We start from the raw sequence: 27479 nt of genomic DNA, 5'->3' as shown, positions 1-27479 counted from the left end.
AAAGAACAGACGAGCGCACAACAGCAAGGCACGACCACAGACACACACCCCCCCCACCCTACAGGCACTGGACGGGACGGGACGGGACACACACACCAAGAGGGGGGATTCAACAAGCCCCATGGAAGACAAAAAGAAAAAAGAACACAAAACCACCCCACAGACCCTACAAGCAAGGGACGGGACACACACAAAGAGGGGGGATTCAAACAAGACACAGGAACACAAAAAGAAAGAAGACGCTCGCGCAACAACAACCCCCCCCCCCCCCCCCCCCACACATCCATAAGAAGTGACACCCAAAGCCACATATTCTAAAGTGAACGTCAACACCTTCACACTAGGCAGCATAGGTGTCAGCATAGGTGTCAGCATAGGTGGATCTCCTTACAATAAAGCACTATTAACCGTTCAACTGCAGAAAAGGAAACATATTAACAGTGAGTGCGATCCTCCTTATTACTTATCCATATTTCGCATGCTGAGAAAGAAACAAGTCATGAATACACGGTCACGGGTACAAAACGATTCGCGTGTCAAAGTGCTGCATCGAAAGAAGCACGATTTCAAACCGAAAGAGCTCGCATATCAGACATACAAAAAAGGGAGCGAAGAGACAGAATAAATGAACGGAGACGTGAACAACGCGCAAATGAACTGACAGAAAAAAAAAAAGCAAGACGCGAAAAGCACCCAAGCTCAAATGACCGACATACAAAAACGGACAAGGCTCGATACAAACAATGCACGGCGTAGATTGAAACGGACTTTGCGCAAAGCGGAGGCGAATAAAAAAAAAGAATAAAATAGCGCATCACAAATAATGGACATGCAACAAAAAGGCAATCAAACGCAAAAAGAAAAACATGCCCATCGCGGACATCAACACCACACACCTGTTAAACGCTTACGCCAAATGGCTGAAAGCGCCTTCAATAAGGAATCCACTATTGAGGAAAATTCATTGGGATTAAATGAATGTCATTTGCAATCATTGTCATTCACTTAACTTCACAGAAGAAACAACTGGCAATACAAATAATGAATTTACACGTTGTTGTCAAAAAGGTCAGATTAGACTGCCTCCTTTACATTCATATCCTGAATATCTACAGAAGCTTCTAACTAACGATGTGCCTGAAAGTAAAAACTTTATGAACTGCATTAGATCCTACAATAGTTCATTTGCTTTTGCATTTACCGGAGTAAATATCAGGCCACCAAAAGGCAATGGCCCATACTGCTTTCGCATATGTGGACAAATATTGCATCGCATTGGAACAGTGCACCCTGAAACGAATCAACAACGCAAATATGCACAAATCTACATCCTAGATCCAGATGAGGCAATCTATCAACGCATGAACCTTCCTGAAAACAAACAATGCACAGAGCTTATAATGAGAAACGTCACTCATGTCATAAACAATCACCCATTAGCTAAGTCTATAAAAATGCTACATGAAGTTGAAAAGGATGCAAATACAAAAGCAAATGCAGAAGGTATAGCGGCAACTACAATTGCTTTGGTCTTGATAAAGGACAAAGAACAAGATCCAAGACGATACAATCTGCCCGTCGTATTTGCTTTCCGCTTCTTGATACTTTAACATACCCCATATTATTTCCAACTGGACAGGAAGGATGGAGTGCTACAATTTCAAAAATTAAAAAACAGCAGGCACAGAGACGATCACGTGTATCCATGAATTTATCTCAGACGACTTAGTAAAAGAGATATTTGGAACAGCAATCACATTAGACCAAATACCCCTTTTAAAACAACGCACTATATTATGTCCAAAAAATATTAATGTTAATCACATTAATAACCAGGTCATTTCATTACTTCCTGAAGAGACACAAATCTTTCTAAGCTCTGACAAAGTTGACTCTGATGACGACAATGAACATATAAATTTCCCCTTAGAATATTTGAACACTATTAACCCAGCCGGATTACCACAACACAACCTTGCCCTTAAAAACGGAACAATAATTATGCTATTAAGAAACCTTAACACTAAACAGGGTTTATGCAATGGCACACGGTTAGTCGTCAACACCATGACACGCAATGTTATTCAAGCAACAGTTCTTACATGTGCTGTTCTTTTTCCTAGAATTGACCTTACGAGTTCTGACCTGGATTTACCTTTTACATTGAAACGGCAACAGTTCCCCATTAAACCTGCATTTGCCATGACCATCAACAAATCACACGGACAAACCATGCACAAGGTTGGCATCTACCTCTCTGAACCCGTTTTTGGACATGGACAACTTTATGTTGCCTTCTCACGTGTTCGACGTTCATCTGACGTTTGACTTAAAATTATAAATGATCCATGCCAAGGAAGACTCATTCAAGGACAAGACACCATCTTTACTACTAATGTTGTATACAAAGAAATATTCCAATAAAACATTAATATATGCCAAACACTCTATTTGTTATTTCTATGCGCATCATCCAAAGCTGCACACTATTCTATTTCTAATTCATACATCTCACTCTTTGTCATGTCCCAACGCCAGGGGTTGGCGAGCGAAGCGAGCAGGGGGCGGATCCCCCTCGTCCCATAGAGGCTGCACCTTTGTACATTTTCCATCTTCTAAGATTAAACAAACTACATGTCATCTTACTACTTTGAAATCTTTCTTTTTTTTTTTTAACATTACAGACCACTTTTTTACACCACACATTCTTAGTTAATTCATATCAGTTTATTAGCTTTTTTTTAGTTTTATCCAACTACAGGTTGTTTGACTTCAGATCTCAGGTGTTTTTACATTTGTCTGGAGATTTTTGGAAAACTTCATTTTAACCTCCTTAGTGTTATGTTTATCCCCAGAAAAACTATCCAAAAAATTGGATTTTATTTTCAGCAAGGGGAAATGTTATGTGTAGGAGGACCATGTAAATACAGTCCCAAAATGTCAACAAAAAATAGAAAGGTGTTCTTAGTGTCCACTGCTGTACCGATGCAAATTTAGTACATGTCCTTTATGTGATATGTTTTGAAACCGTCACCATTACACGGTGTGATGTTGCAGTCAGGACAGTTAGAAGCCTGCTTCTTTGTTCACTTTTCTAATAATGTTTTTTCTTTTGCTTGCCCATGAGAGAGTTTAAATGTCAATACCTAATCTGCACAACCAAACATACCCCCTCTGTTATTGAAAGCTACCATAGTATAAGGCTTAGTGACTTCCAGTGTTTCCCCAACATGAGCAATGACAGATGCTGCATTGTTAACAGCTCTTGTAGGCTAACCTCTTTCTTGTCCTTCCACTTGATAGCAATGATGTTGCCTTTGTGCCATGCATCTGTGGGGAACTGCAGGGAACCTTCATGTGACCGAATTCACCAGGCCTATCACAGTGATTCAGTCATATCATGCCATATGCATCAGTTTTACCATCCGTGTCGGTGATTGTTGGCCAGTTCACATTGTCATAACTATCGCTTGATTCAAATAATGGTTCAATTTCAGTTAGTTTTTAAAACTGACTTAGCAGTTTTTTTTTGTTTACATGCCATTGTATGTTTTGGTTGAAGGCTCTGCCCCACTCATGATATTATTTAATCTACTAGATGGCAGCAGAATACTGCTTCGAGAGTAATTTGGTGTTAACACTGTACATTTGAGTATAACCGCTTATCCTGATAGACACTTGAGGTTAACAGCTTTTACATAGAATTTAAGTCAGGGAGAGACTTGGGGTTAACACCAAGGAAGTTAAAAAGTTACCTTCTCATGATGCAGGGCAGCAGTGCCTTTTGTGTGACTACTAAACCAGACGGTGCTTGGCTATGGGTTAATTTAAGCCTTCCTTCTATTTTGTATTCCCTTTTGCACATTTAATCTTCATTTATTATCGTCACCTTTGTCTTTACTTCTTTTGAGGCGTTTGAAAAATTTCACACTGCCACTCCCTGCATTTAGTAGTTCTCTTCCTTTTTATGTTAGTTTTGTGTTAAAAGCATTTATAAAAGAGAAATATTTTAAGACTTTAATCTCTTAACTTCAATAAAAGAGAGTGTGGAAATTTTATACTCACTGTGGCTAATCCAATAATTAGAACAGGGTAAAGGTCCTGGCATACTGCAGTAGTGTTAATGGTAAATGGCATGTTATCAATCAATTGAATTTCATTTATTCTTATTTTCTTTCTTTCAGATTTCATGCTTTATCTCCTTTTGAACAGTTTACTTTGAACATTTTTGAGACTGTAGTGAAGCTTACTGATGTAACATTTGTTGTTTTTGTTTTTTTTATAATTGCAGTACAATTACAAGTCACTGCATTCTGTCCATCTAGAACTAGTTTCTGCCTTGCACCCATTGCTAACTGGATATGCTCCAGCTCCCCACAACCTTCACATGGAACAACTGGATTAAGACGATGAATAGATTAATATTGCTGTTTATGTATCTTGGCTCTCAATTATTCTTACCCAGCATATTGATTTTCCTGAATTTAGTTTAAATCCAGCTAGTGCTTTTATGACATGAAGCTGTACTTGTGTCATTTCTAAAAGGAGGCACTGCTGAAGTGACACTAATACAAATTCAATAATGTAGATTCTTTCAGATTACTTGCATTTTCTCATGCACACTCGATCCAAAGCTCAGTTGATTAAATGATATTGATATACCATTAGGATATTTTTAAAGTTAAATATTTTCAAAATATTTTCTGAAAATATAAAGGGAGAGCAGTTATCAATTTAATAAAAAAAAAAAAATTTGGACACACAACATATAATATTCTAAAACTTGCTTAACCCACTTCAGTGTCACAAGAAGTCGGAGAACATTGCACCATCATTGGGTTCAGGGCAGGGACCAACAGTAGGACAGGGTGCCAGTTTCATTATAAATTTAAATCAAATTTTATTTGTCACATACAATTATACACACAGTACAGCATTTAATGAAGTGCGTAGTTGCTCAAGTCTGAGACTATGCATTAAGTAGAATATAAAAGAACAAACATTAATACACAACTATAAACATCAATAAAATTCATTATGTTAAATGCCAGCAATATTATGCATTATATTAAAATTATAAAAATTTGTAACTAAATTAAATAGCTTAATAACTTTAAATAACTTGAGGAAATTAACAGGAGGGAATCATGTAGCTCTAGACACAGTCTTCATTTAAGATGTGGAAGGACTATGAAGAGAATCTCCTCCTCTGTCTCTCTGTATTGGTTTTCAGGCAGCAGTAGCGTTTTCCTGATCACAGTGTGGAGAAGAGGCGGTTGTTGATAATTTTCTATGCCCTGGTTCGACATCACTTGGTTTAGATGATGATAATAATAATAATTCTTCACATTTATATAGTGCCTTTCTCACTACTCCATGCACTCTCCACGCAGGCAGTACCTGGGAAGCAAACCTACAACCTCCTTACTGCAAAGCAGCAGCACTACCATTGCGCCACTTACGTAAAGATGTCCTGGAAATTGGAGAGTATACACTCAGTGACGGATTCAACTGACTGAACCACTTTCTGCAGGACCTTGTTGATTATTTATTTTGCTCTGTGAGCTAACCATGTAATAGTTTCCTACGCCCATATTTTTCATTTTTGCAGTGCATACATGCTTGTTATGGGGATGCCGTTTTATTTTCAGTACATTTTTTATCAATATTTTTTCATTTCTGTTTATTTAAAGTGGTCATAAAAGTGGTTCAGTGTTGTTTTATTTAGTCACTTTTTCTCTCTCTTCTTAATAATCTTCTGGCCAGGCTTTATATAAGGCAGAACAAAAGCATTCTTTGCAAGGCTGCTTTTTAAAGATGCACTGCACAAGTATTCTGCCAATCAAATATATGTCTCTGATCAGAGAACAATGCTAGCGCACATGCAAAACAGACAAATGTTGGAGTTGTCAAGTAAGCCAGGTTTATTGTAGTTTATACTTGCTCCTGTTTATTATTAAGAGAGTATGATGGTGGTTTTGTGGATAGTGTGGCTAAATTTTGTGAAAGGTTTTTTCCTGACATTAACAAATGGGCATGGTCAAATAAATAACTACACAACACCTTTGGATGTGTCTTTAGACCTATGCTTTAAAGTAACCTTTAGGTGTCTTTTAATAATGCCCTTGTTAACAAAACTGCTGCATCACTTGCATTGCAGGAATGAAAAATATAATGGATGGAAGGAAGTTGTGCTTTAAGTGTAGATTGAATAATATGAACAACACAGTCTTGAATATCGCGGTTACACGCAAATGTGAATAAACGAGGACCTTTGAGTAATGGGTTTAAGGTGACAAATGTGCCAGTGTTTTAACACATATTTGAGAATGGCATTAGAATATCTTGAGTAGGTCAGGGTACAGATCAGTTTTTGTACTGAAGTGTGACCATTGAAGTTAGAAGAAAGTCTAGAATGCCAATTTACAGAGCAGCTTCAGTTGAGCATTCAGCATATTTAACCTGACATACCATTTTAAAGCAAAATCAGACGGAAGAGTTCCTTAGTCTTGTCATAAAAAAGTTGAAAGTATTTTTCCACATAATGGACTTATCTAAATCCCTGAAAATGGGACACGGCAGAAATAAACTATTCACAGTAACCTCTAAAATATAATGGATCACCTGCATTTTTAAAATATAAATGCAACCTGCATCTGTAGCATTTTGTCTGTGTTGTTTGTTATAGTAGTGTACCTTTTGAAGGTGGTCCTAGTACCTTTTTAAGGAAACTATACTATATTTTGTAAGGTTCTTTACAACAGTTACCTGTACTATATAGAGGCAAGATAATGGAGCGTGATCTGAAGTAAAAAGCCAGTAATATCTTCATTTGTTTTAATCTTTAATATGGAGAATGTGGTCCCACTTTCTCCAAGTCATCCTTGGCAAAGAGTTGGGTGCCACCATATTTTTAGAAAATCCTGAGTGTAGAGTAAAGGCAGCAGCAACAAGATGTGAAAAATCCAGCACTATATGTTTCATTAGAGGCTGCAACAATATATGTGTATGTGTGGATGTGTGTTCAGTAAGTATGTGTTTGTATATTGTACATACAGTATGTATGTAAGCCCAGCAATGGACTGGTGCCCTGTGCTAGCTTGGGCAGGCTCCAGCTCCCCCCATGACCCATGTTAGAAAGTGACATGACATGTATGTGTGTATACATATATATGTATGTAGTTGTTGTGTTTTTTTTTTTGGTTTTTTTTATGAAAACTGAAGTAATTCAAGCACAAGGTGTTAAACGCCAATCAGAAGCTATATGTATGTCATTTCTTTTTCTCTCTGTCGCACAAAAACATATAATTTTTTATATTTTTTCAGTTGGCAAGATCTTGTAGTTGGGGCTCCTCAGTTTTTCGTCAGGGATGGAGAAATTGGCGGAAGAGTTTATGTCTACATCAATAAGGCTGGAAAGTGGAATACTGTTGAACCGATTAGACTAAATGGAACCAAAGATTCAATGTTTGGTTTGTCTGTTGAAAACATTGGAGATGTTAACCAAGATGGATTCCAAGGTATGACTACTAAAGGATTATAGTAATGATTAATAATTTGAAATGAGCAGTATTGTGAGGAACTTTCTGTTAATGCTTGCTGTAGTACTTGTCAGTAGATTTTAATAGAAGAAAATACTGCATTTATATATCGCTTTACATAGCGATGGGAGGGCCACTTCAACTACCACCAATGTGCAGCATCCACCTGGATGATGTGACAGTGGCCATTTTGTGCCAATGCGCTCGCCTACACATCAAGTGGCGAAGGGGTGAGAAAGGTAGTTAGCTAATTAGAAGCAGGGGATAATTGGGGGCCCAGAATGACCAGACCTTGATGGGCAATTTAGATAGGACTTCAGGAAAATGCCTTGATCTTTACCAGAGATGCCCAGGAATCTTTTATGACTATAGAGAGTCAGGACCTCAGTTAGATAGATAGATACTTTATTAATCCCAAGGGGAAATTCACAATTTTATGTCTCATTAAAAGGATGGTGCCAATTGTTTCAGCACAGTGTCCCCATCACTGCACTTTGGCAATGGAATGCAAACACAAATCATCGGGTGATGGCCCCCCTGCTGGTCTCAACAGAAACTCTTCAAGCAGTAACCCAAGCTTTTTCCTAGATGGTCTCCCATGCAAGTACCTGCTAGGCCTAAACATGCTTACCTTCAGGTGGATTACTTGTTCTGAAGTGCATGCAGTATGGCTGTTGGCCCTAGACAACAGTACCTAAACTAATAGATTTTAACTTTTGTTATAGCAAGGCAACAGTTAAGGATCCATTTCCATAATATGGCCCTTTTAAAGCAAAGCTAGGATAATTTTAATTTTGCTGTGTATTTTTGTATTTAAATTTTTTGCAGATTTTGCTGTTGGTGCTCCTTATGATGGTGGTTCTGGAAAAGTTTACATTTATCACGGATCCAGTAAAGGAATAAATACCATTCCAGCACAGGTATGCCATAATTTGTCATTCTGCTACATTCAGTAATTTCAGGTCAACTTTTGTACAAAAAATATATGCATTATATCACTAAATCTTTACACTATACTCCCTGCTTGCTTTACTCATCAACCCCCCAAGCGATTGTATTTAAAGAGCTGGTATATAGAAGAGTATGCAGAGTATGCAGAGTGTGGGAGAAAGACGATTTGGTCCTCAGTTAGTTATTATAGATAGAAAATCAGTTACTTGACTATTTCACCACATCTGTCTTGTTCAAATACCAATGAATAATAAAAAGTAAAACATAATAAAACATATGTAAATAAAAAACTAAATTACATAAATGCCTCATCAGAAACAATATTATCAATTATTTTATCCTCAAATTTACATTATATAAACATTGCTTTTTTGCGTTTCTGCTCGCATATTGTTCAGGATATTTTTCTCTTTTTTGTTTATTGGACAATTCTCTTTGTTCTTGATTTTTATTATATGCAGCTCTTTTTTGTTCATTTTCTTGTTTGTGATGTTCATTATCAGCTCTCGCCATCCTTTTTCTATCCCGATCTAAAATTCAACGTTCATAAATAGAGGGAAAACTTTTTTAATATAATAGAGAGGTACAATTAGGTTCGGGGGTTGGTGGGCTCACAAGTATTTGGACAATTGACTGACAAGCTGTTCCATAGCTAGGTAGGAGCAGTTCCCTCATTATTTCATTAACTATGATGCAGGTAAAAGATCTGAAATTGATTCCAGGTGTGAAATTTGCAGTTGGATGCTGTCACTGTGAAATCTCAATACACTACAATCACATAATGATTGCTTAATTTCACATCCATTGTGGTGGCATACAGAGCCAAACGTATGAAAATTGTCACTGTCCAAATATTTATGGACCTAACTGTAAATGCTTTAGTTATCAGTAATAGCTATACTTAAGTGAACAGCTATTCTGAACATCTTTACCTGATTCAGTACTTTTTATTTTAGGTTATTGATGGCAAGCACCTTGCTTCCAAATTTTTTGGTTATTCTTTAGCTGGCAACATGGATCTTGACTCAAATGGCTATCCAGACGTTGCTGTAGGATCTCTTTCTGACTCATTGTTTGTATTCAGGTATTATTAAAAAAAATTCCTTTTTTTGTTTTTTTTTCCCAGCTTTTTGACAATCCCAATAAAATTATTTTATTTTTTTTATTGTAATAGGGCAAAGCCTGTGGTCAGCATACAGAAATCCATAACTATAAAACCTGAACGGATTGATCTGAATAACAAAAACTGTAAAGGTGTCAGTGGAAATTGGTAAGGCTTCTTTTTATATGATTGTGAGAAGGCTTAAAAGGCATTTCATACAATTAATTTATAGTGAAAAAGATGGAAATTTTTACAATGAAAATAGTATTTATGATTTATATTTCTGATTTTTGTTTTTTATTTTTTTTATATACTGGTGACAACATACTTTAATTGTAAATATATTTCGCTGGAATTCACAATTCATATTTTGAATATGAGAAATTACAACCTAAGTATCCACCTGGTCAAGCTGTAAGAGGCCTATGGGGCCATGATAGATAACTGTACACTTTGGATGCTTTAAATAATGCCATCTTGCAGTTGTGATACTACTGAACACATTGTAGTCAGATTCTTTTTCTGAGCCTGAATAATTTGAATAGTCAAGGCCTGTGCTTCACTAACTACAAGATGCATCAACCATCTTTTGGATAAACACTTCTCTTAGCTAAAATATCTGTATATGTGGATGGTGAGTAGAAGCCTAGGCCAAAATGAGTGGAAATTGTGAAGATATCTTTAGTTCACCTATTGCATCTTGGTACTTGCCAGTCCACTCCCAGGAAACTTTTCTTCAGCTGAATCATAAAGTACTTTCCCACAATTTCTTGTATGAAGATCATTTTATGGGGCAGTCTTCATGCATCCCATAAAATGCCTGTCCATGACCATAACTCCTGATTGGCCAAGTTTGCTATTTATTTATAATTTCGCAGTCTATACATCTGGCCATTTTCACAACGAAGACTAAAAATGTGTTTGTTATAAAGATTATGGTGTCTTCTGGCGAGTTATATTCTACCCTTGTAGAGTAAATTAAACACATAGTTTTGGTAGCTGAAAGGACTAGCAGGATGAAGCATTTGCTAGTCCTGGCAAATGTGTATTGGCACTTTCTGTAAAAACTCATCAGATACATCTCAAGATGAACAATAATACCATTGTGCAGTTAGAATCACACACATTGCAGCTGAACTTGAAATTAACAACAATTTTGAAGTAAAATGTAAGCCTATTTCTTTAGTTAGATCAACATTTTTAAAGCCGAAGTCACAATGGCACAAACATAAGAAGCTGTTTTGACATTTAATTACTCATGCCAATTCCTGTTTTATTTGTGACAGTTTCTATTTTTGATATGTTGATATCTGCCAACATTTGATCTTTAAATACCTTTAATGTACAGTAAGTTGCAATGCACCTTTTAAATTAAATGTTACATTTTCATTTACATTAAAAGTAAAGAAAAACTTCTGACTTAGTAGCCACTATTGAAGCGAGGCATTATGCAGATGTATTGCTTTTGATATAAAGGAGCCCCAGTGGCGTTTCTTGACATATTTCTGCTGAATGATCATTGGCTGCAAGTCCTCAGTATTAGTGTGTCAGAGAGAGGATGTGCAGCATTGCTCATTACAGCACTCAGTTTTGTTTTATTTCTCCTCTACTACCTCCAGGGAGTCCAGAGTATACTCCATAACTGAGCCCACTTTTTTAATTAGTTTATTGATTTGGTGTGCCTCTCATAAGGTGATGTTACTAGCCCAGCACACTGCAGTGTAAAAAATTGCACTGACCATCATAGAGTTGTAAGTGTTGTGAAGGATGTCACTACCTACATTGAAAGAATGCAGTCTCCTAAGTCTCCCTTTTAGTTATATAGTTCCTCTGTGTTTTCATGACTAGTCCAACCTGTTAATAATCTGGCCCCCAAGTACTTGTAGGAATGTACCACCTCTACACCAACTTCCTGAATAGTGACTGGGCATGGAGGCTGTTTGGTGCGGCAAAAGTCAATAACCTATTCTATGGTTTTGCTGATAAGTTGCAAACAATTCTTTCTCCACCAACTAAGAAAGGTCTCCACCTTAATACACCCCATAAATGCAGACTTGTCTGAAAATTTCTGCAAGAGACATGACCCGGTGTTATATTTATAGTTGGAGGTGTATAGGGTAAAGAGAAAACGAGACAAGACTATTCCTTGTGGTGCTCCAGTTGCTCACATCCATATCCGAAATACAGTCCTTGACTGTCCCAAACTGTGGTCTGTTGGACAGATAGTCCATTATTCAGGACACCCTAGGCTCAGCCACTTGCATTTCTCGGAGTTTACCCCGATACAGGGATGGCTGAATGGTACAGAAGGCACTGGATAAATGAAAATACATCATCCTCACAGTGCTTCCAACTTTGTCCAGGTGAGAATAAGCCTTGTGGAGGAGAGAGATAATTGCATGCATCTTTCATCTTCCACTCCAGTCTTTGTCTGATAGGTAAACTATAGTGGGTCCAGTTGGTCTACCACAAGAGGAATCATACAGTCCAAGACCAGTCTCTCAGAGGTCTTCATAATGTGCAAGTGCTACTGGTCTGTGGTCATTAGGTCAAGACGTACCTGCTTTGTTTGAAATGGGAACAATGCAGGATGTTTTACATGGCAGCAGCACTTTCTGGAGATCTAGGGACAGACCCAACAGGTGACAAAGGTGAGAAGTTGGTTAGCACAGGTTTAAAGAACTTGAGAAGTCACTTTGTCTGGTCCCATGGCTTTTCCTGTATGTAGCTTCCTCTGTGGTCATTCTCACTTGGTCTTCAGTTATGTATAGCTCCTACTGATGGTCAGAGGTGGACTCCTCACTGGCCATTCTAGTTGATGTGGTAGGAGTTGTTGATGAATTAGAGATGGTGTGGGGCAACTGGTCATACTTACTGGTTGTGCTTATTCAGCCTTAGTCCCCATGATGTTTGTTGAAAGGGGTGCATCTATCTATCAGTCAGATGGAGCATGATTTGACTATTTTGTATTTAATTATGATGTCAGAATCCAGAAGTGTATATTAAATATGAAGCTCCAGCAATAAGAAATATTCCAAAACCTTTGGAAATAGTCTGGAAATATAATTCTTAAAGTTTCATATAAATTCTGTTTTCCTGGGCTTTTGTTTCAGAGCTTAGTTTCTCAAATATCTGCTTAATTTCAACTTATTTAAATACTCATATAATGAATGGGAACATAGACTTGGGAAAAAATATTAAAAGGATATAGTTCTCTAGATTCACTAGTAAATACTGCATTAGCATTTCAAGTTTTTTTTTTTTATTTTTTAGTTTTGTTGCCACATATCTTAACAGTGAAATGGTGGTTATCTCTAGTTCTTCGTAACTCTAAGAGACTGTCCAAATTTTGGCCTCTTTCAATGTGTGGAATTCACAACTGCTTCTTATATTTGCATGTGTTTATTTAGCAGTACTTGGATTTTCTTACTACATTCCACAGATGAGTTAATTGAGAAAAAATTGCCGGATATAAATAAGTGTGTCTGTGTGTATGTCCAGGGTGGGCTCTTCCCTTGTTCCACATGCTGCTGAAAGAGGATTTGGCTCTCTGCATCCCTAACATTGGAGTAAACGTGTATTCAGCTGATGGGTGAATGGCTACAGTGTGTTATTTTATCCTTCCAACCCAAAAATAGTATTTGCTAAAAAGTTCACAAAAGACAATAACTACATTGTGTTTTACTTTGATCTTGCTGAACTCGATTAGGAATATGATGTGTATAATTGCATTAACAGTTGCCCTTTTTCAGTCAAGCTGAATTACTTTTTTGAGGGTTTTGTTTTTCTTCTCCAAGTTCATTACATAATTTTTTTTTTTTCTGTTTTGCTTCTGTATAAGTAAACTACAGTGGAACCTCGGTTTGCGAGCATAATTCGTTCCGGAAACGTGCTTGTAGTCCAAAGCACTTGTGTATTAAAGTGAATTTCCCCATAAGAAATAATGGAAACTCAGATGATTTGTTCCACAACCCAAAACTATTCATATAAAAATGATTAATATAAAATATAAAGTAACAATACATAAAACAAATTAACCTGCACTTTACCTTTGAAAATTATCATGGCTGGTGTGAGTGAGTTTCTAAACTCTTGTGGGATTGCACCCAACGGGACGACACGCGGAAGACCGTCCCAAAGCAATCGCAGTCTCCCAGCGCTGTAGCAGTTTGCCGTAAAAGCGAATCCGAAAAGATTGCGGACATGCAATAAGCGCCTGCCGTCGATGGGTGGAACAAGGAACATTATAAATGTGCAGGGCCCTGCCTGACTGCTGTGTCTGTGTATAAATAACGCGCTGTTGCTGTTTCAAGCTGAATAAAGCTGGTGTTGCTAAAGTACTGAGACTCAGCTTTGTCTTTTAGGGTGCAAGACGGGGACTCGCACGTCACAGCACACACGCACACACACACACACACACACAAGCGTGCACACACAGTCACAATGCTAATGCTGTAGTAAACAGTAGACGCCCTGTTGACTATATGAGTGAGGCACGCCGACTCAGACGGAGAATAGGAGACGATTACCTACAATCCCGCAGCGAGAGAGAGAAGAACCATCTGCTCAGCTGTGATCACATGACGCTCAGCAGACAAAGCGTATATATACTACTCGTATTGCAAGACCTCGCTCGTTTATCAAGTGAAAATTTATTAAAAATTTTTGCTCGTTTTGCAAAACACTCGTAAACCAAGTTACTCGCAAACCGAGGTTCCACTGTATTTTAAACTTGCATCTTTCTGTTACAACCATTCTGTAGTCCTCATTTTAAACAGTAAATTGACATTGGTCTAATCTAAATGTTAAAAAGGTGTTTGGTTTTTTTTTTTTTCCCACTTTTTCCAGTATGACTGTAGAAGCTTGCTTTAAGTACACTGCTGTCCCTGCCAACTACAATCCATCACTAAGTAAGTAAAAACTGCAGAAAATTTTATAAAGTTGGACTATTATTACACTAATTAAATTAGGTGATACAAGTGTCTTTGTTTTTTTTTTGTTTTTTTTTTTTTGGCGCACAAATCCTTTGTCTTTAGCTGTTGGTTACGCATTTGAAGCTGAAATGGAAAGAAGAAAACTGGAACAGTCATCAAGAGTAATATTTCTCAAGAAACAGCCTGGTGATCCAGAATATCAGTCCTCTGGGACTGTACAGCTGAGTAAACAAAACACAATGACATGTGTCAACACAGAGTTGAAGCTACAGGCAGGTGGCATTCATAAAAGTTTCACTCACTTTTCCTTGTTACTAGTTAACTCTAGACTAGAACTTCACATAAACTGAAAGTAGCATCAATTTTTCTACAGATTCTTTTCTAAGAATAAATTAATCTTTTTGCCATTTACTTTTTCAGGACAATATTCAAGATAAACTGCGTCCAATCCCAATTACAGTTGCTGTTAACATTAAGCAGGCAACACGCAAGAGAAGACAGAATGCTGCCCCACCTCTTCTTCCAGTCCTTAGTATTAATGACCCTCCTGTTGCCCGATCAGAGGTACTCTTTTATTTTTTTTATTTTTTTTTTTCCCTTCCCTTGTATTATTAGAAAATAAGGAACAGTCTCCTTAAATGCCATTATATAAAGTTGTAGTATTCTGTTTTGAAAATAACATGTTTATTAAACATTTACATTTGTGTAATGTATATCAATAACTTCAATTTATTTGGCTACTTCAAGACAGGAAGTAAAATAAGTCTAATGGTTTATACATGTATAGATGTATTAGTAACCTATTTGGGGCCATGTACTTTTCACTTCGATCACCTGCTGCATTACTTGGACTATTTGTAAATCATTCTATCATACATCCGTAACATTTTGATGCGAGATGGTTGAAAGCATAAATTGCAGTACTAATGCTTAAGACTGCTTTTAAATTGGCATAAAAAGAATTAGTATATACTATCTCTATTACAAAAATAACATTGAGCGGACATGGTCAGTCTGAGGGAGAGCTATTGACTGGATGTGAGGGGAAAAAAAAAAAAACTGGAGGTCATGAAGTACTTACCACAGCAGTAAACCGAGAAGAAAAGAACATGAAAGGTTCACAGTGTGCCCTATAAAAGTACTTTTCGTACTGCGTCTGTACAGTGTTGATATTTTTCAAATACAAAAATATAGTCACTTTTTAGCTGATGCTTATACTAACATGAAAAAGTAGAAATTAGACTGATTCTCTACATTAAAACCTATTTTTTCTGAATTGCTAAGTTTTTAGCAACCATTTTACAATATCCTAAATGCCCACTTTCCTGTAGATGTACTATGAGTGCAACATAGTTAACAGAAAATAAAAACTGCCTTGGACTATACAACCCTACTTGCGAGGGGGGACTAAGAGCCTGCAAGCACCCAAAGCTGTACTCATGGGTAGGCAAAGCCCTAATTGTTGTTGTGAAGTGGTGCCATGAGAACAGCTGCAGTCTTTGATTTTTACCTTGTTCAGTGGATGGTGTGTTAACTGCAATTGACTTTGAGATATGAGAGAGAGAGAATGAGTTGTTTCAGCTGCTGTAACTGAGCTTTTTTTTCCTGCAAATGCACATTTCACATATTTCATGAATATTACAATTTAGCTTATTCTAGTGTAAGCCCTATTCTTCTGTGACTGCATCTGGCATGGGAGGTTCTGGCCATTTCTGCTGCCATCCAAATTTCTGCTTTACTCTGCTACTTAGCACTTTTTTTATAAACCACTTTATGCCCATCACAGCCCAGAGATTATAACAAATAACCTGGCTTGTTTTAAGTCTTGTCCTTAACTTTCCACTGCCATTATGCATAAAATTAATTCTATAAAAAAAGAAAACAAGCCATATTTTCTAATAAAAACTTACATTTTTCACATGTTAAGTTAAATTCCAGAGACACCTCTCTTAAAAGCTTCCCTCAAAACCAAACTTTTATTATCATTTATGTGAAGAGAATTTTATTTTTTAATATAAGGAAAAGACAAAAATCCACTCTGTGCAGAACATTCAGGAATGTTAATAGATAACTAGTTGCCACAAGATGTACAGGTACCTATATTACATGGAGAGCTTATTCCTAATCATAGTCTCAAAATGACATGAAATTTGGAAAGCCAGCTATGTAGGTTATCTGAATTTGAATGGGAGTAGCTTTACATGGAACAGATTACTTAGGTTGGTTTTTCATTTGACTTCTAAGTCTTGCTGGCTTTGAATGAGTAAGGTTTATATGAGTGATGTCAAGTCAAATGGCTTTATTGTCATACCATCCATACACCTTACTGCAGTTTACAGTGGCATGAAATGTTTTCCTTTACCACAGTGCAACACAGTACAAGTGTAAGACGAGCAAAAAACTATTCTGTGCAATCGATTAGATAGATAGATAAATGAAGTAAATGGTAATTGAAATGGGTAGTAATAAATAATAATAATTAATAATAAAAAGTACAGTAGTAACAAACCAAATAAACTAACTACTAGGAACAGATCTTAGGCGAGGATGGCAGCACAGAGTTCAGTGTCCAGACGACTACAGAACCTTATGCCAGATGAAAGTGGGTCAAAGAGACCGTGTGAAGGGTGGGGCCGATCTTCTACAATGCTGTAGGCTTTACGGATGCGATGCTTCAGAAAGATGTCTTTAATGGAGTGCAGAAAGATTCCAATGATCTTTTTTGCTGTGTGTACTATTCATTTTAGGACCTTGTGGACAGATGCACTTCAGTTTCCAAACCAGACAGTGGTGCAGCTGTTAAGAGCGGTCTCAATGATGCCAATGTAGAAATGTGGTGGGAATGGAGGGAGGTAGGCAAGCATTCCTTTGACGCAAAAGGAAGTGGAGGTGCTGTTGCACCTTTTTGGCTATGGAGGTGGTGTTAACTGAAGGTCCCTCTGTTAGTGAAAGTAAAGTATGAAGCAGTGCTCTGAAGTACAGTTTTGCTGAGCGATATGAAGTGGGTGCATTTTAAAGATTGCACATAGGCCGTAACAGTCATGAAATCAAAAAATGTCGTTGCTCCAGTGGAGATGCAATTACACGAGTCGTCTTTGTCAATAAAAACATGTTTCCATACTGTATATTTACATTTATAGTAAAGTTTTCAGTTTTTATTATAAAGTGTACTTCTAGTTGTACGATTCTGTGGCTCATTGGCATATGCAAAGTTATGACTATGAGTGTCTCCTCAGCTGACAATTCATCAATCAAAAAACAGTATTCTCTGGAGCCCACCCTCTCAACTTTGATGGGTGAAATGGCAGTTTTCAGTTCAAGCTGTATTTTATATTGTGTATGGTATCACTGAAATACATGAAGAAATAAAAAAAATACATAAATACAGTAAGCAACCAACATACAGTATTTCATTATGCATTTATTTATGCTCACATATAAATAATTTTATTTATTTATTATGACATTTCACAACATAGTTTTTTTTTTTTTTTGGTAAAAGCTGTAGTTTTGTGTCTGTGTAGCTTTCTGTTTCTTCTTTTTCCCTCTCTCAAAACACTGTCCTATGAAGTGCTCACCAGTTTATTTTCTGCTTAGCAAATTGTTTTGAATGAATGGCCTTCATTCTGTTTCAAGATGGCTTACAAATATTAAGTAAGTTTGTATGTATTGCCAGTTTGGCTTTCCTGCAAATGCTCATCAGATTTAATATCAATCCATCTAGCTATTCTTGTGTGTTGTGGCAACACAAGTTTAATTACTGTATTTAAGATGTGTGTAATGTGGATGTGCATTCCCTTAATGTGTATGTTTCCTGTTCTTTACTTTTGCCCACTCAGTGAAGTATGCTTACATTTTATAGCTGCATCTTGCCTATATTAATATGTTACTTTACTTTTACTTCAGCTAATCGGTTAATACATGACTGGCAAATGATTTGCTTTATAGGTAAACTTTATGAAAGAAGGCTGTGGTAGTGATAACATCTGTCAAAGTAATCTGAAGCTTCAGTATGAATTCTTTTCAAAGGATGGAAAACAAGACCTGTTTCAGCCATTACCAATGTAAGTAACTTAAATTTGTTTTCATTTTTTCCTTAGTTATAAAAGTTTTTTTTTATATTTATATGCCCCTCCAAAATAAGGCTATGGTGTTCCTTTAGTGTCACTTTGGGAATCTATGCACTGTAAGGGAGTACCCTGTTAATTATGTGCACGTTTTTGTTTTTTCCCTTTATTTTGTTTATTACTACATCTCTGTTTATTGGTGTTGAAGCTATCGATTGCAGTTGCATATGTTTTATTCAGTCATATAGGTCTTAGAATGCAAGCATAATAAAATGGAAATCTTTCTTTGTATGACTTAAACAGTATATCCCTACTGGGAGATTCCAATGCTCATATGAGGAATGTTGGAGATATCTGAAAGAGTGTAATTGGGAGGAATGACTTGCCTGATCTGATCCCGAGTAGTGATTTGTTGTTTACTGTGCTTGTCCTGGTTTGTGCATAGTGAACACCACACTCAAATACAGAGTTGCTCATAAGTTCATTGATCAGCTGTGTAGTTCTGGTATTTGATCTGAATTTGCAAGTTTGGGATCCTTGAGAAAAGGGAGATGTTGAGCTGCCAAGGGATCACCATTTGATTGTGAGTTTGTTCAGATGGATGGTGCAGTTTAGGAAGTGTGTCTCATGTATGTCAGGAGAGGCCAGGGACACAAAGTCCAAAAGAACCATCTGGCTATTGCAAGGAGCTGTAGCTCTACATTTCTCTGGTGTGATTTAATTATTTTAATCTTTTGACATCATACATTGCCTATGGCCAACGTTTCTTAACACACATATTAGGGATTTTAAAAATTGTCCTCTGAAAATCCTTTCACCTAAAAAATAACTACATTTGTAAGATGCTGTGCATAAAGTGCAGGACTTAATTTATATTACACTCGTTCTGATCTAATATTGACATTAATGAATTTAGGATTGGTAAGACCACTGCACTATGATGTCTAAGCTTTGGGATATTATGTTACAGTGTATGGGAAAGTTATTTACCTTGGCCAAGGGACTTCTGTTATTTAATATAACTCTATGTTTGTAAGTTGTTACGTTTGCTTCCGGTACTTGGATAGCAATATTCCTTGAGAAAACAAGTGTTGGGTTGTCTGGTGTTTTGGAATATGTGAAGTTTAAGTCTTGCTGGCTCAGACCAACTATATAGCCACATTGTTATTGGTGTCATATAATACAATCCATGATGGTGTTGTAACTGTGGTATAATTATCCAGCATTCTTAATCAGAATGTGCTATTGCTGATGCCAAATCCTCACAACCACCCTGACATCTTATTCGATGTCTAGCAGCAACCGCTTGCTCAAAATATTGGGTGTCAGAGGAGTAGAGAGTAGCAAAGGCATATTGACAGATAGCCATAATGTTGGATACAATGGAAACACCAGTGTTACACATGCTGTGTTTCAAGCTTAGCTCTTTCTAGCGATATCTGTCTATTATAAAAATAAATAAATAAATAAATAAATAAAACTTGGGACAAGACTGCGACAAGATGTGATCTTTTGAAGAGAGATCTTTGAGAGACAGAGAGACACTTTCACGTCCCACGAGAAGGGCGTGATATACATGCAGAGCAGGTTAGAGATAATGGAAGTAGGAAAACTTCAAAAGTCTCAAGAAAATGAGAGTAAAGCTCACATTAGCGCAAACAAATGGAAAATATTACTCAGTGAAATAACGGAACAGTGAAAAGCAATCCAGCAGCTGATCGAGTAAAGAGGAGGTAAAAAAACAACTACTATTTTTCTCATTGTATCGCCATTTAAAAGGGGTTTCGGGGGAGCGACCGCGTCTCCATGGCCCCTCCTCTTCACAACATGGGTTGCCGAGCGAAGCGAACGTGGGCGAAGCTCCCTAGTTACATCATAAAATATGAATGTTAATGAGCTCTTTAATAAAATATTGAATGTTGCATTTTTGTAATATTATATTTTAAAGCTTATTTCTACAAATATGCATTTAATAATCTTCACAGTGTATTCTCCACAGCACTTTTATGACAGAAAGCCGTTACAGTCGCTAATTAGCATGAGAATCACTCTGCCCAGTAGTTTTATATGTTCAAAACTGATTGAATGTCATTACATTATAAAAAGAGAAATCTTCTTTACAAACGAGGACGTTCAGCCTTAGCAATCATGTTCTGTGATCCTAATGGTATACTGTTGGGTGAAGAATGGGCAAACCTAGCATTTTCTTAATATGTTCCATTTCCTAAACCAACCCAAGTCTTATGTTAGTGTGACAAAAGATACTGCAGTTAGCGGTTTTAGGGAAAGGAATGGATCTAGGACAAGTCCTGCACTAGGAGATGGTATGAAATGTCATATCTAAGGTATACTTTATAGTGATTTGTTCTGTGTTGTAGTTCTTAATTTCATAAGATGGCTGTCAATGGCAGGAGGCAGTTTAAATATGGCATTATTCAAATGTATAGTTTAAAGAGTTAATTAAGCATATGCACATGGATAGACACTTTGAGGGCTGCCAGTCAATTATGGCTCTTTAGTTTGCTATGATATTAGTTCTTCATAGGGAGGTGGCATGTCCTGATATTTATTTGTAAGAAAAAATAATTTTGCTGCTACTCATTTCTGTAATAAACCATTGCTATTTACACACAAGTACGTTAGTCAGTCAATTACATTAATGTAGTATGTGACCATATATTTAGGTATAATGCAAGAATTGTCTAGTGTTACCTTATACCATAAATATGAAATATGTTTACTAAATGTTTATCACTGGGTGCAAGCTTTCCTGCCAGCAGTTTTTTATTCAGAAGTTAACATTAGGTTTTTTTAATAACGTTTCTGATTACATGGCTTGTTGTTGCTCCGATTCTACCACATTAATATGTTTTGAATGTTTAAAATTTTCTTTTTATAACAATATCATCCAAAGTTAAATAGTTGACATGATGAAAATACATAGGTACAGTACATACCGTAGGACAAAGTCAGCTGGAGGGTTTATGGTTTCCTTATTTGCATTTAAGTTTTTGTTTGACGTCTCCTTAAGGGTGAAAAGGCTAAAACTTAAAATGCAGATAATTTCTTGGAATGGGGAGATACTTGGACAGTATACTAAAGTGTTTAGAATAAGTGAATATAGAAAAAATGAAAAGTTCTGTATATTCCCTTTTATGACATAAATAACTCTGTTGCCAAGCAGAAATGTTAACTAACTTGAATGTTTTGGGAAACTGTGTTAGTAATTTACAAATGCACGATAAATGCATAATAACTCAACCTTTTCAAACCAATACACCACTTGTTGCCACCATGGTTGACAAAATTTAAGATTTTTGCAAAATTAGATTTGGTCCAAGAAAGAATGTAAATTATAGCATATGTCCATGGAGTAAAATTCATATGTATTTTTGCATACTTTACAATTTTGTGACTTGTACTGAACTTATCTTTTTTTCTAACAGCATGTCATCATTTGAAAGATGTTTGCAACCTTCTAATTTTTTTTTTTTTTCTTCCTGAAATATTTTTGGCTTATGATGGTCATCGTAAAGGGGAGAGGATGGAATACCAGTGATATCTCTGAGTCAGCAAAAAGACATTGCTGTGAAAATAACTGTTACAAATACTCACTCCGATCCAAAAAATCCCTTAAAGGATGGTGATGATGCCCATGAAGCTAAACTTACTGCTGCTTTTCCTGATACACTTTCTTATTCTGCTTTTAGAGATGACCAAACATCCCCTGTGAGTACATATGATACTTACGGCTTTTGTCTTTATACCACCTGCCATATATTTCATGTAAATTTACCCTGTTCTCTTTTTTAAAAGGATCGACCAGTCACATGTAATGCTAATTCAGATGGTTCTGAGGCTGTTTGTGAGTTGGGGAATCCATTTAAGAGAAATTCAAAAGTGAGTGAATAATTGTTGGAATTGCAATATAGTGTATAAATTTATATTGTATTTTTAAATTATAACCATTAACACTGATGTATGACATATATAATAACATTATGTGTGTGCGTGTGTGTGTATATATATATATATATATATAATATATATACTATATGTATATGTATGTATATGTGTATGTATATGTATGTACAGTGTGTGTGTGTGTATATATATATATATATAATATATATATATATAATATATTATATATATATAATATATAATATATATATATAGATATATTATAATATAATATATATATATATATTATAATATATATATAATATATATAATATAAATATAAATATAAATAATAATATATAATATATAATATATAATAATATAAATATAATATATATATAAAATGATGGGCCTGTCTTTATACAACTTCAGTAAATGTACTGTTTTCTTCTGCTATTCCATCAGACATCTTTCTTCCTGATTATGGGCACAAGTGGCATTTCACTTGACACCACAGATGTGGAAATCAACCTAACACTTGCGACGTAAGTGTGATTTCATTCATTTGGCTACCTGTAAAACCTGGTGTTGTCTAGGTATTATTTCAAGACTGTATATTTTACTTTACGCTCCTCTAATTAAAAGCAAAAAAAAAAACCTGTTTTCTCCACTCATTTTTTCTTAAATATTATTTTCAAAGTTGTGTAAAGGATGCATGATTTCTCAAGCAGTAACAGGTTGAAGGTGATTAATCAGTTGATTTGGTTGATGTCTTTCATCAATCTTGGGTTTGAAGATATTCACATTTTTTGGTCCTAACACCTCACTTTTATTAGGTTTAATTAATATTTTCGTCATGCTCCAATATGTCGTCTTAGTTCACTGAAACATCCTGTCCATATAAACATAGGTTAAAATATAATTCTCAAAAAGGTTAAAATATAATTCTCAAGAAGGTGTTTTGAGATCTTGAAATGCATTTCAAATATCTAAAAATGGATAGGCCAGTGGTTCCCAAACTCAGAACTCGGGGAATCCACTGTTTCTGCAGGTTTTTGTTCCAACTAGATAATGATTGATTAACTTACTGGATGATTTTTACATTTACACATTTAGAAATTTCTATATTTCCTGTAGCTTTAAATATTTAACTCTCCTGTTTTCCTGTTGTTGTGTCCTTTTTAAGTGTAGTGTGCTCCCTTAAGTGTATCCTAATAATGACAATTAAAAGCAAGCAGAGCAGACACCCAATTAAACACTGAATGATGAAAGGCTGCAACAACTTCAGCATCAGCACCACTAATTAGTGAATAATCGATTAAATAACCAGAATATCTGGAAAAGCAGAGTGAAAATCAGAATGAAAATATTGTTAAGACAAAAAAAAACTACATTTTCTCTTTATAAGTGCTTAGTACATTTTAATAGAAATTTAACAAACTTAGTTTTGTAATTTCTACAATGCCGATAACACAGAAACTGAAAAACAACAGCTCACTTAATTAAGCTAAGTGTCCAATTAAAAACAAATTTGCTGGAACCAAAGACCTGCAGCCACAGTGGGTCTAAGAGACTGAGTTTGAGAACCACTGGGATAAGCTATTCTCTGATATCTGGAAGTGTATGTGACAGATTTTTAATTGTATTTTACATATCAGAAAATGACTTTCAGAAAACCTGATATAACTTCTTGTCTTTTAAAAGATATCTTAATTTGTATTTCATATTGTAATGATTCTAGTTTTGTTTGTTAATTTACAGTATGTGTAGATTGCCAAAAAAAAAAGGAATCAATGCCAGAACAAACATACATAGTACAAACTAACACCAACTCAGCTTTATTTCTATAGATAATAAATTATGCAGTTGGTCAGATTTAGATGTGTAATCATTTTAGCAAATATGATTTAAATTTCACTGGAATACCATAGACCGCCTTTCTGTCCATAATAACTATTTCTCATAAAACAAACTCTGCTTCAGAATTTTGAATTTGGATTAGTATTTGATTATGTAATTAGATTTTCATGTGCAAGCTAGGTTATTGCCACGTATTTAAACATATTTTTTTATATTCTAAATTGTAGGACAAGTGAACAAAAGAATCTGGAACCCTTAACAGCAAGGGCAAAAGTGTTTATTGAGCTACTGTTATCTGTATCAGGGTAAGAAGTCTTGAAAAAGTAAGGATTGCTTTTAATGTCAATAGTTGCAAAATGACAATAGGAGTAATGTTCTTCCTTTACTTGCAATAGTGTGGCAAAACCATCCCAAGTATACTTTGGAGGAACAATTGTAGGCGAAAGTGCAATGAAAACAGAAGATGATGTTGGAAGTTTAATTGAATATGAATTCAGAGTAAGTATTTTTTTTTTTTTAACTAAAAAGTCGGCCTTTTTAAAATGAGTGTCTCTATGACACAGTGGTTAGTGTTATTTACTCATGACACTTTAATCCTGGTTCAGTTCCAAACGAACACCTTCTTTATGGTGAGTTCATGTTCTCATATTTAAATTGATTTTCTCTTACACTACAAAGGCATACCATTGAGACCTATATATTGGAATCTATAAATATGGTCAGATTTCAGTGACTATGAATAAATACAATTTAATTGCAGACAACTATATTGTTTCTCATGGCACAGTCAGCTTGAGTGTTGTCACAGTTCAACTTGCCAATTTACTTTGTTTTTATTTCGACTCTTTGTACTAAATTATTTTTAAACTGACATTTTTGGAATGCAGTACTCTTCTAAGTGTTAATACTTTGGAGAAGTCTGGTGCCAACATAGTGGTTTGTATCACTCCTCTCAGAATAAAGCATTGCACTATAGCAGAGTGTCATTCTCAATATAAAATAACATTTGTGGACTGTATCTCTGTAGTGGCAGCACATAAAGCAAAAACACTGATGGTCAAGCTACTCTGAACGAAAGGACACCATATCTATCTTAAGAATGTACTGATGCAGTACTATTATACTGATACGTCTATATTTAAATCAGTATGATACACCTGAATAACACACAAACAACTTAGAGTGCAACATAATGACTAAGTCTGTGAAATCACTAAGTGTGGTTAATAGTAATTAAAAGCTTCACTTAAATCTAAGAGCATAACAATTGTAGCATATCTGTTCTGAAGATATTAGAATGTCATTTACAACATGAGTGAGTGTTTGTTCTTTGATGTGAAAGCTAGGCTGAAATGAGACTAAAAGTTTGAGGCTGCTAATGTTTCAAGTACTGTTAGAAAGAAAAGGTAAACGGCATTTGATGTTGGTCTATAAATTAATTGGGTGTAGATGTAATTTCATCATTAAAGTTCTGATATTAATTATTTTTTGTGCATCAGATACTTTGTGAAAGAAGATCCCTCAAGCATGTTTCCCCCCCCCCCAAGTTGTTGGGACTGGTTCAAAGAAGCCAATATTAGAAATAAGTTAGTTCTAATATTTATCCCCTTCTGGGTGAAGTACTTTATCAATAACAGAAGAAGCTCCATCAATGATGCCAATAAGCATTTTGTTTTTGAATTTGTAAGTTTCATCAGTGTGTGTCTTGCTGCTGACATTCCTTGACTTTTCCTAAATATCTGCACTGCAAATGGCCATGTTGTTTTAACTTTAAAATTCTATTTAGAAAACATCACTGATGATATTTTTCCTTGTTTTGTATTACCAGCAGAAGCAACACAGTTGAGTACTTGTGCCCATGTGTGAAATGTAGTCTCCTCCGACTCACACTTCACTTCATTTGCTTGTCCTGTTATCTTTCACAACTCCTGTCCTTGTGCTATTAATGACATTACTGAACATTGCTACCCAAATAGAACCTAATGACAAAATGTCACACTTACAGTCACTCATATTGTTTTATAACGTGATTAAAAAAAATAGACAAATTTGAAAAACTATAGGCACTGTGGTAATTTTAGTTAGGTAAAAAATGAATACAAACTTGCATTAGAAGTTTCATACAACTTGTAATACAAAGTGCGCAGCTAGCATAAATCTGACATAGAGAAAGAAGAACGCATGAGATGGCATATTTTGGACCAAGCAAACTGTGGGTGAAGAACGCAGAGTTGTAAGGCATCCTGCTCACAACATTTTTACAAACAAGACAGAACTGAAAATTTATGCATATCTTACAATAACCAGTGGGGCTTCTTTGAATGTACAGTTAGGTCCATAAATATTTGGACAGAGACAACTTTTTTTCTAATTTTGGTTCTGTACATTACCACAATGAATTTTAAATGAAACAACTCAGATGCGGTTGAAATGCAGACTTTCAGCTTTAATTCAGTGGGGTGAACAAAACGATTGCATAAAAATGTGAGGCAACTAAAGCATTTTTTTAACACAATCCCTTCATTTCAGGGGCTCAAAAGTAATTGGACAATTAACTCAAAGGCTATTTCATGGGCATGTGTGGGCAAGCCCGTCGTTATGTCATTATCAATTAAGCAGATAAAAGGCCTGGAGTTGATTTGAGGTGTGGTGCTTGCATGTGGAAGATTTTGCTGTGAACAGACAACATGTGGTCAAAGGAGCTCTCCATGCAGGTGAAAGAAGCCATCCTTAAGCTGCGAAAACAGAAAAAACCCATCCGAGAAATTGCTACAATATTATGAGTGTCAAAATCTACAGTTTGGTACATCCTGAGAAAGAAAGCAAGCACTGGTGAACTCAGCAACGCAAAAAGACCTGGACGTCCACGGAAGACAACAATGGTGGATGATCGCAGAATCATTTCCATGGTGAAGAGAAACCCCTTCACAACAGCCAACCAAGTGAACAACACTCTCCAGGGGTAGGCATATCGATATCCAAGTCTACCATAAAGAGAAGACGCATGAAAGTAAATACAGAGGGTGCACTGCAAGGTGCAAGCCACTCATAAGCCTCAAGAATAGAAAGGCTAGATTGGACTTTGCTAAAGAACATCTAAAAAAAATCCAGCACAGTTCTG

At 35.9% G+C, this 27479-nt stretch overlaps 1 protein-coding gene across 1 annotated transcript in view; it reads left to right on the top strand.

Moving 5' to 3' along the window:
- itga6a (integrin, alpha 6a) overlaps nt 1-27479 on the top strand; it is a 99234-nt gene that overhangs the window by 52724 nt on the left and 19031 nt on the right. Inside the window, 13 exon segments of the mRNA XM_028806294.2 lie at nt 7327-7520; nt 8370-8461; nt 9449-9576; nt 9667-9762; nt 14443-14504; nt 14631-14800; nt 14949-15092; nt 18477-18592; nt 22132-22324; nt 22412-22495; nt 22964-23043; nt 24586-24663; nt 24754-24856. Coding sequence (XP_028662127.2) covers nt 7327-7520; nt 8370-8461; nt 9449-9576; nt 9667-9762; nt 14443-14504; nt 14631-14800; nt 14949-15092; nt 18477-18592; nt 22132-22324; nt 22412-22495; nt 22964-23043; nt 24586-24663; nt 24754-24856 — 1540 coding nt within the window.

This window comes from Erpetoichthys calabaricus, chromosome 8, assembly GCF_900747795.2.
Source record: "Erpetoichthys calabaricus chromosome 8, fErpCal1.3, whole genome shotgun sequence".
Lineage (NCBI taxonomy): Eukaryota > Metazoa > Chordata > Cladistia > Polypteriformes > Polypteridae > Erpetoichthys > Erpetoichthys calabaricus.
This window is presented reverse-complemented; position numbering and strand designations above follow the sequence as displayed.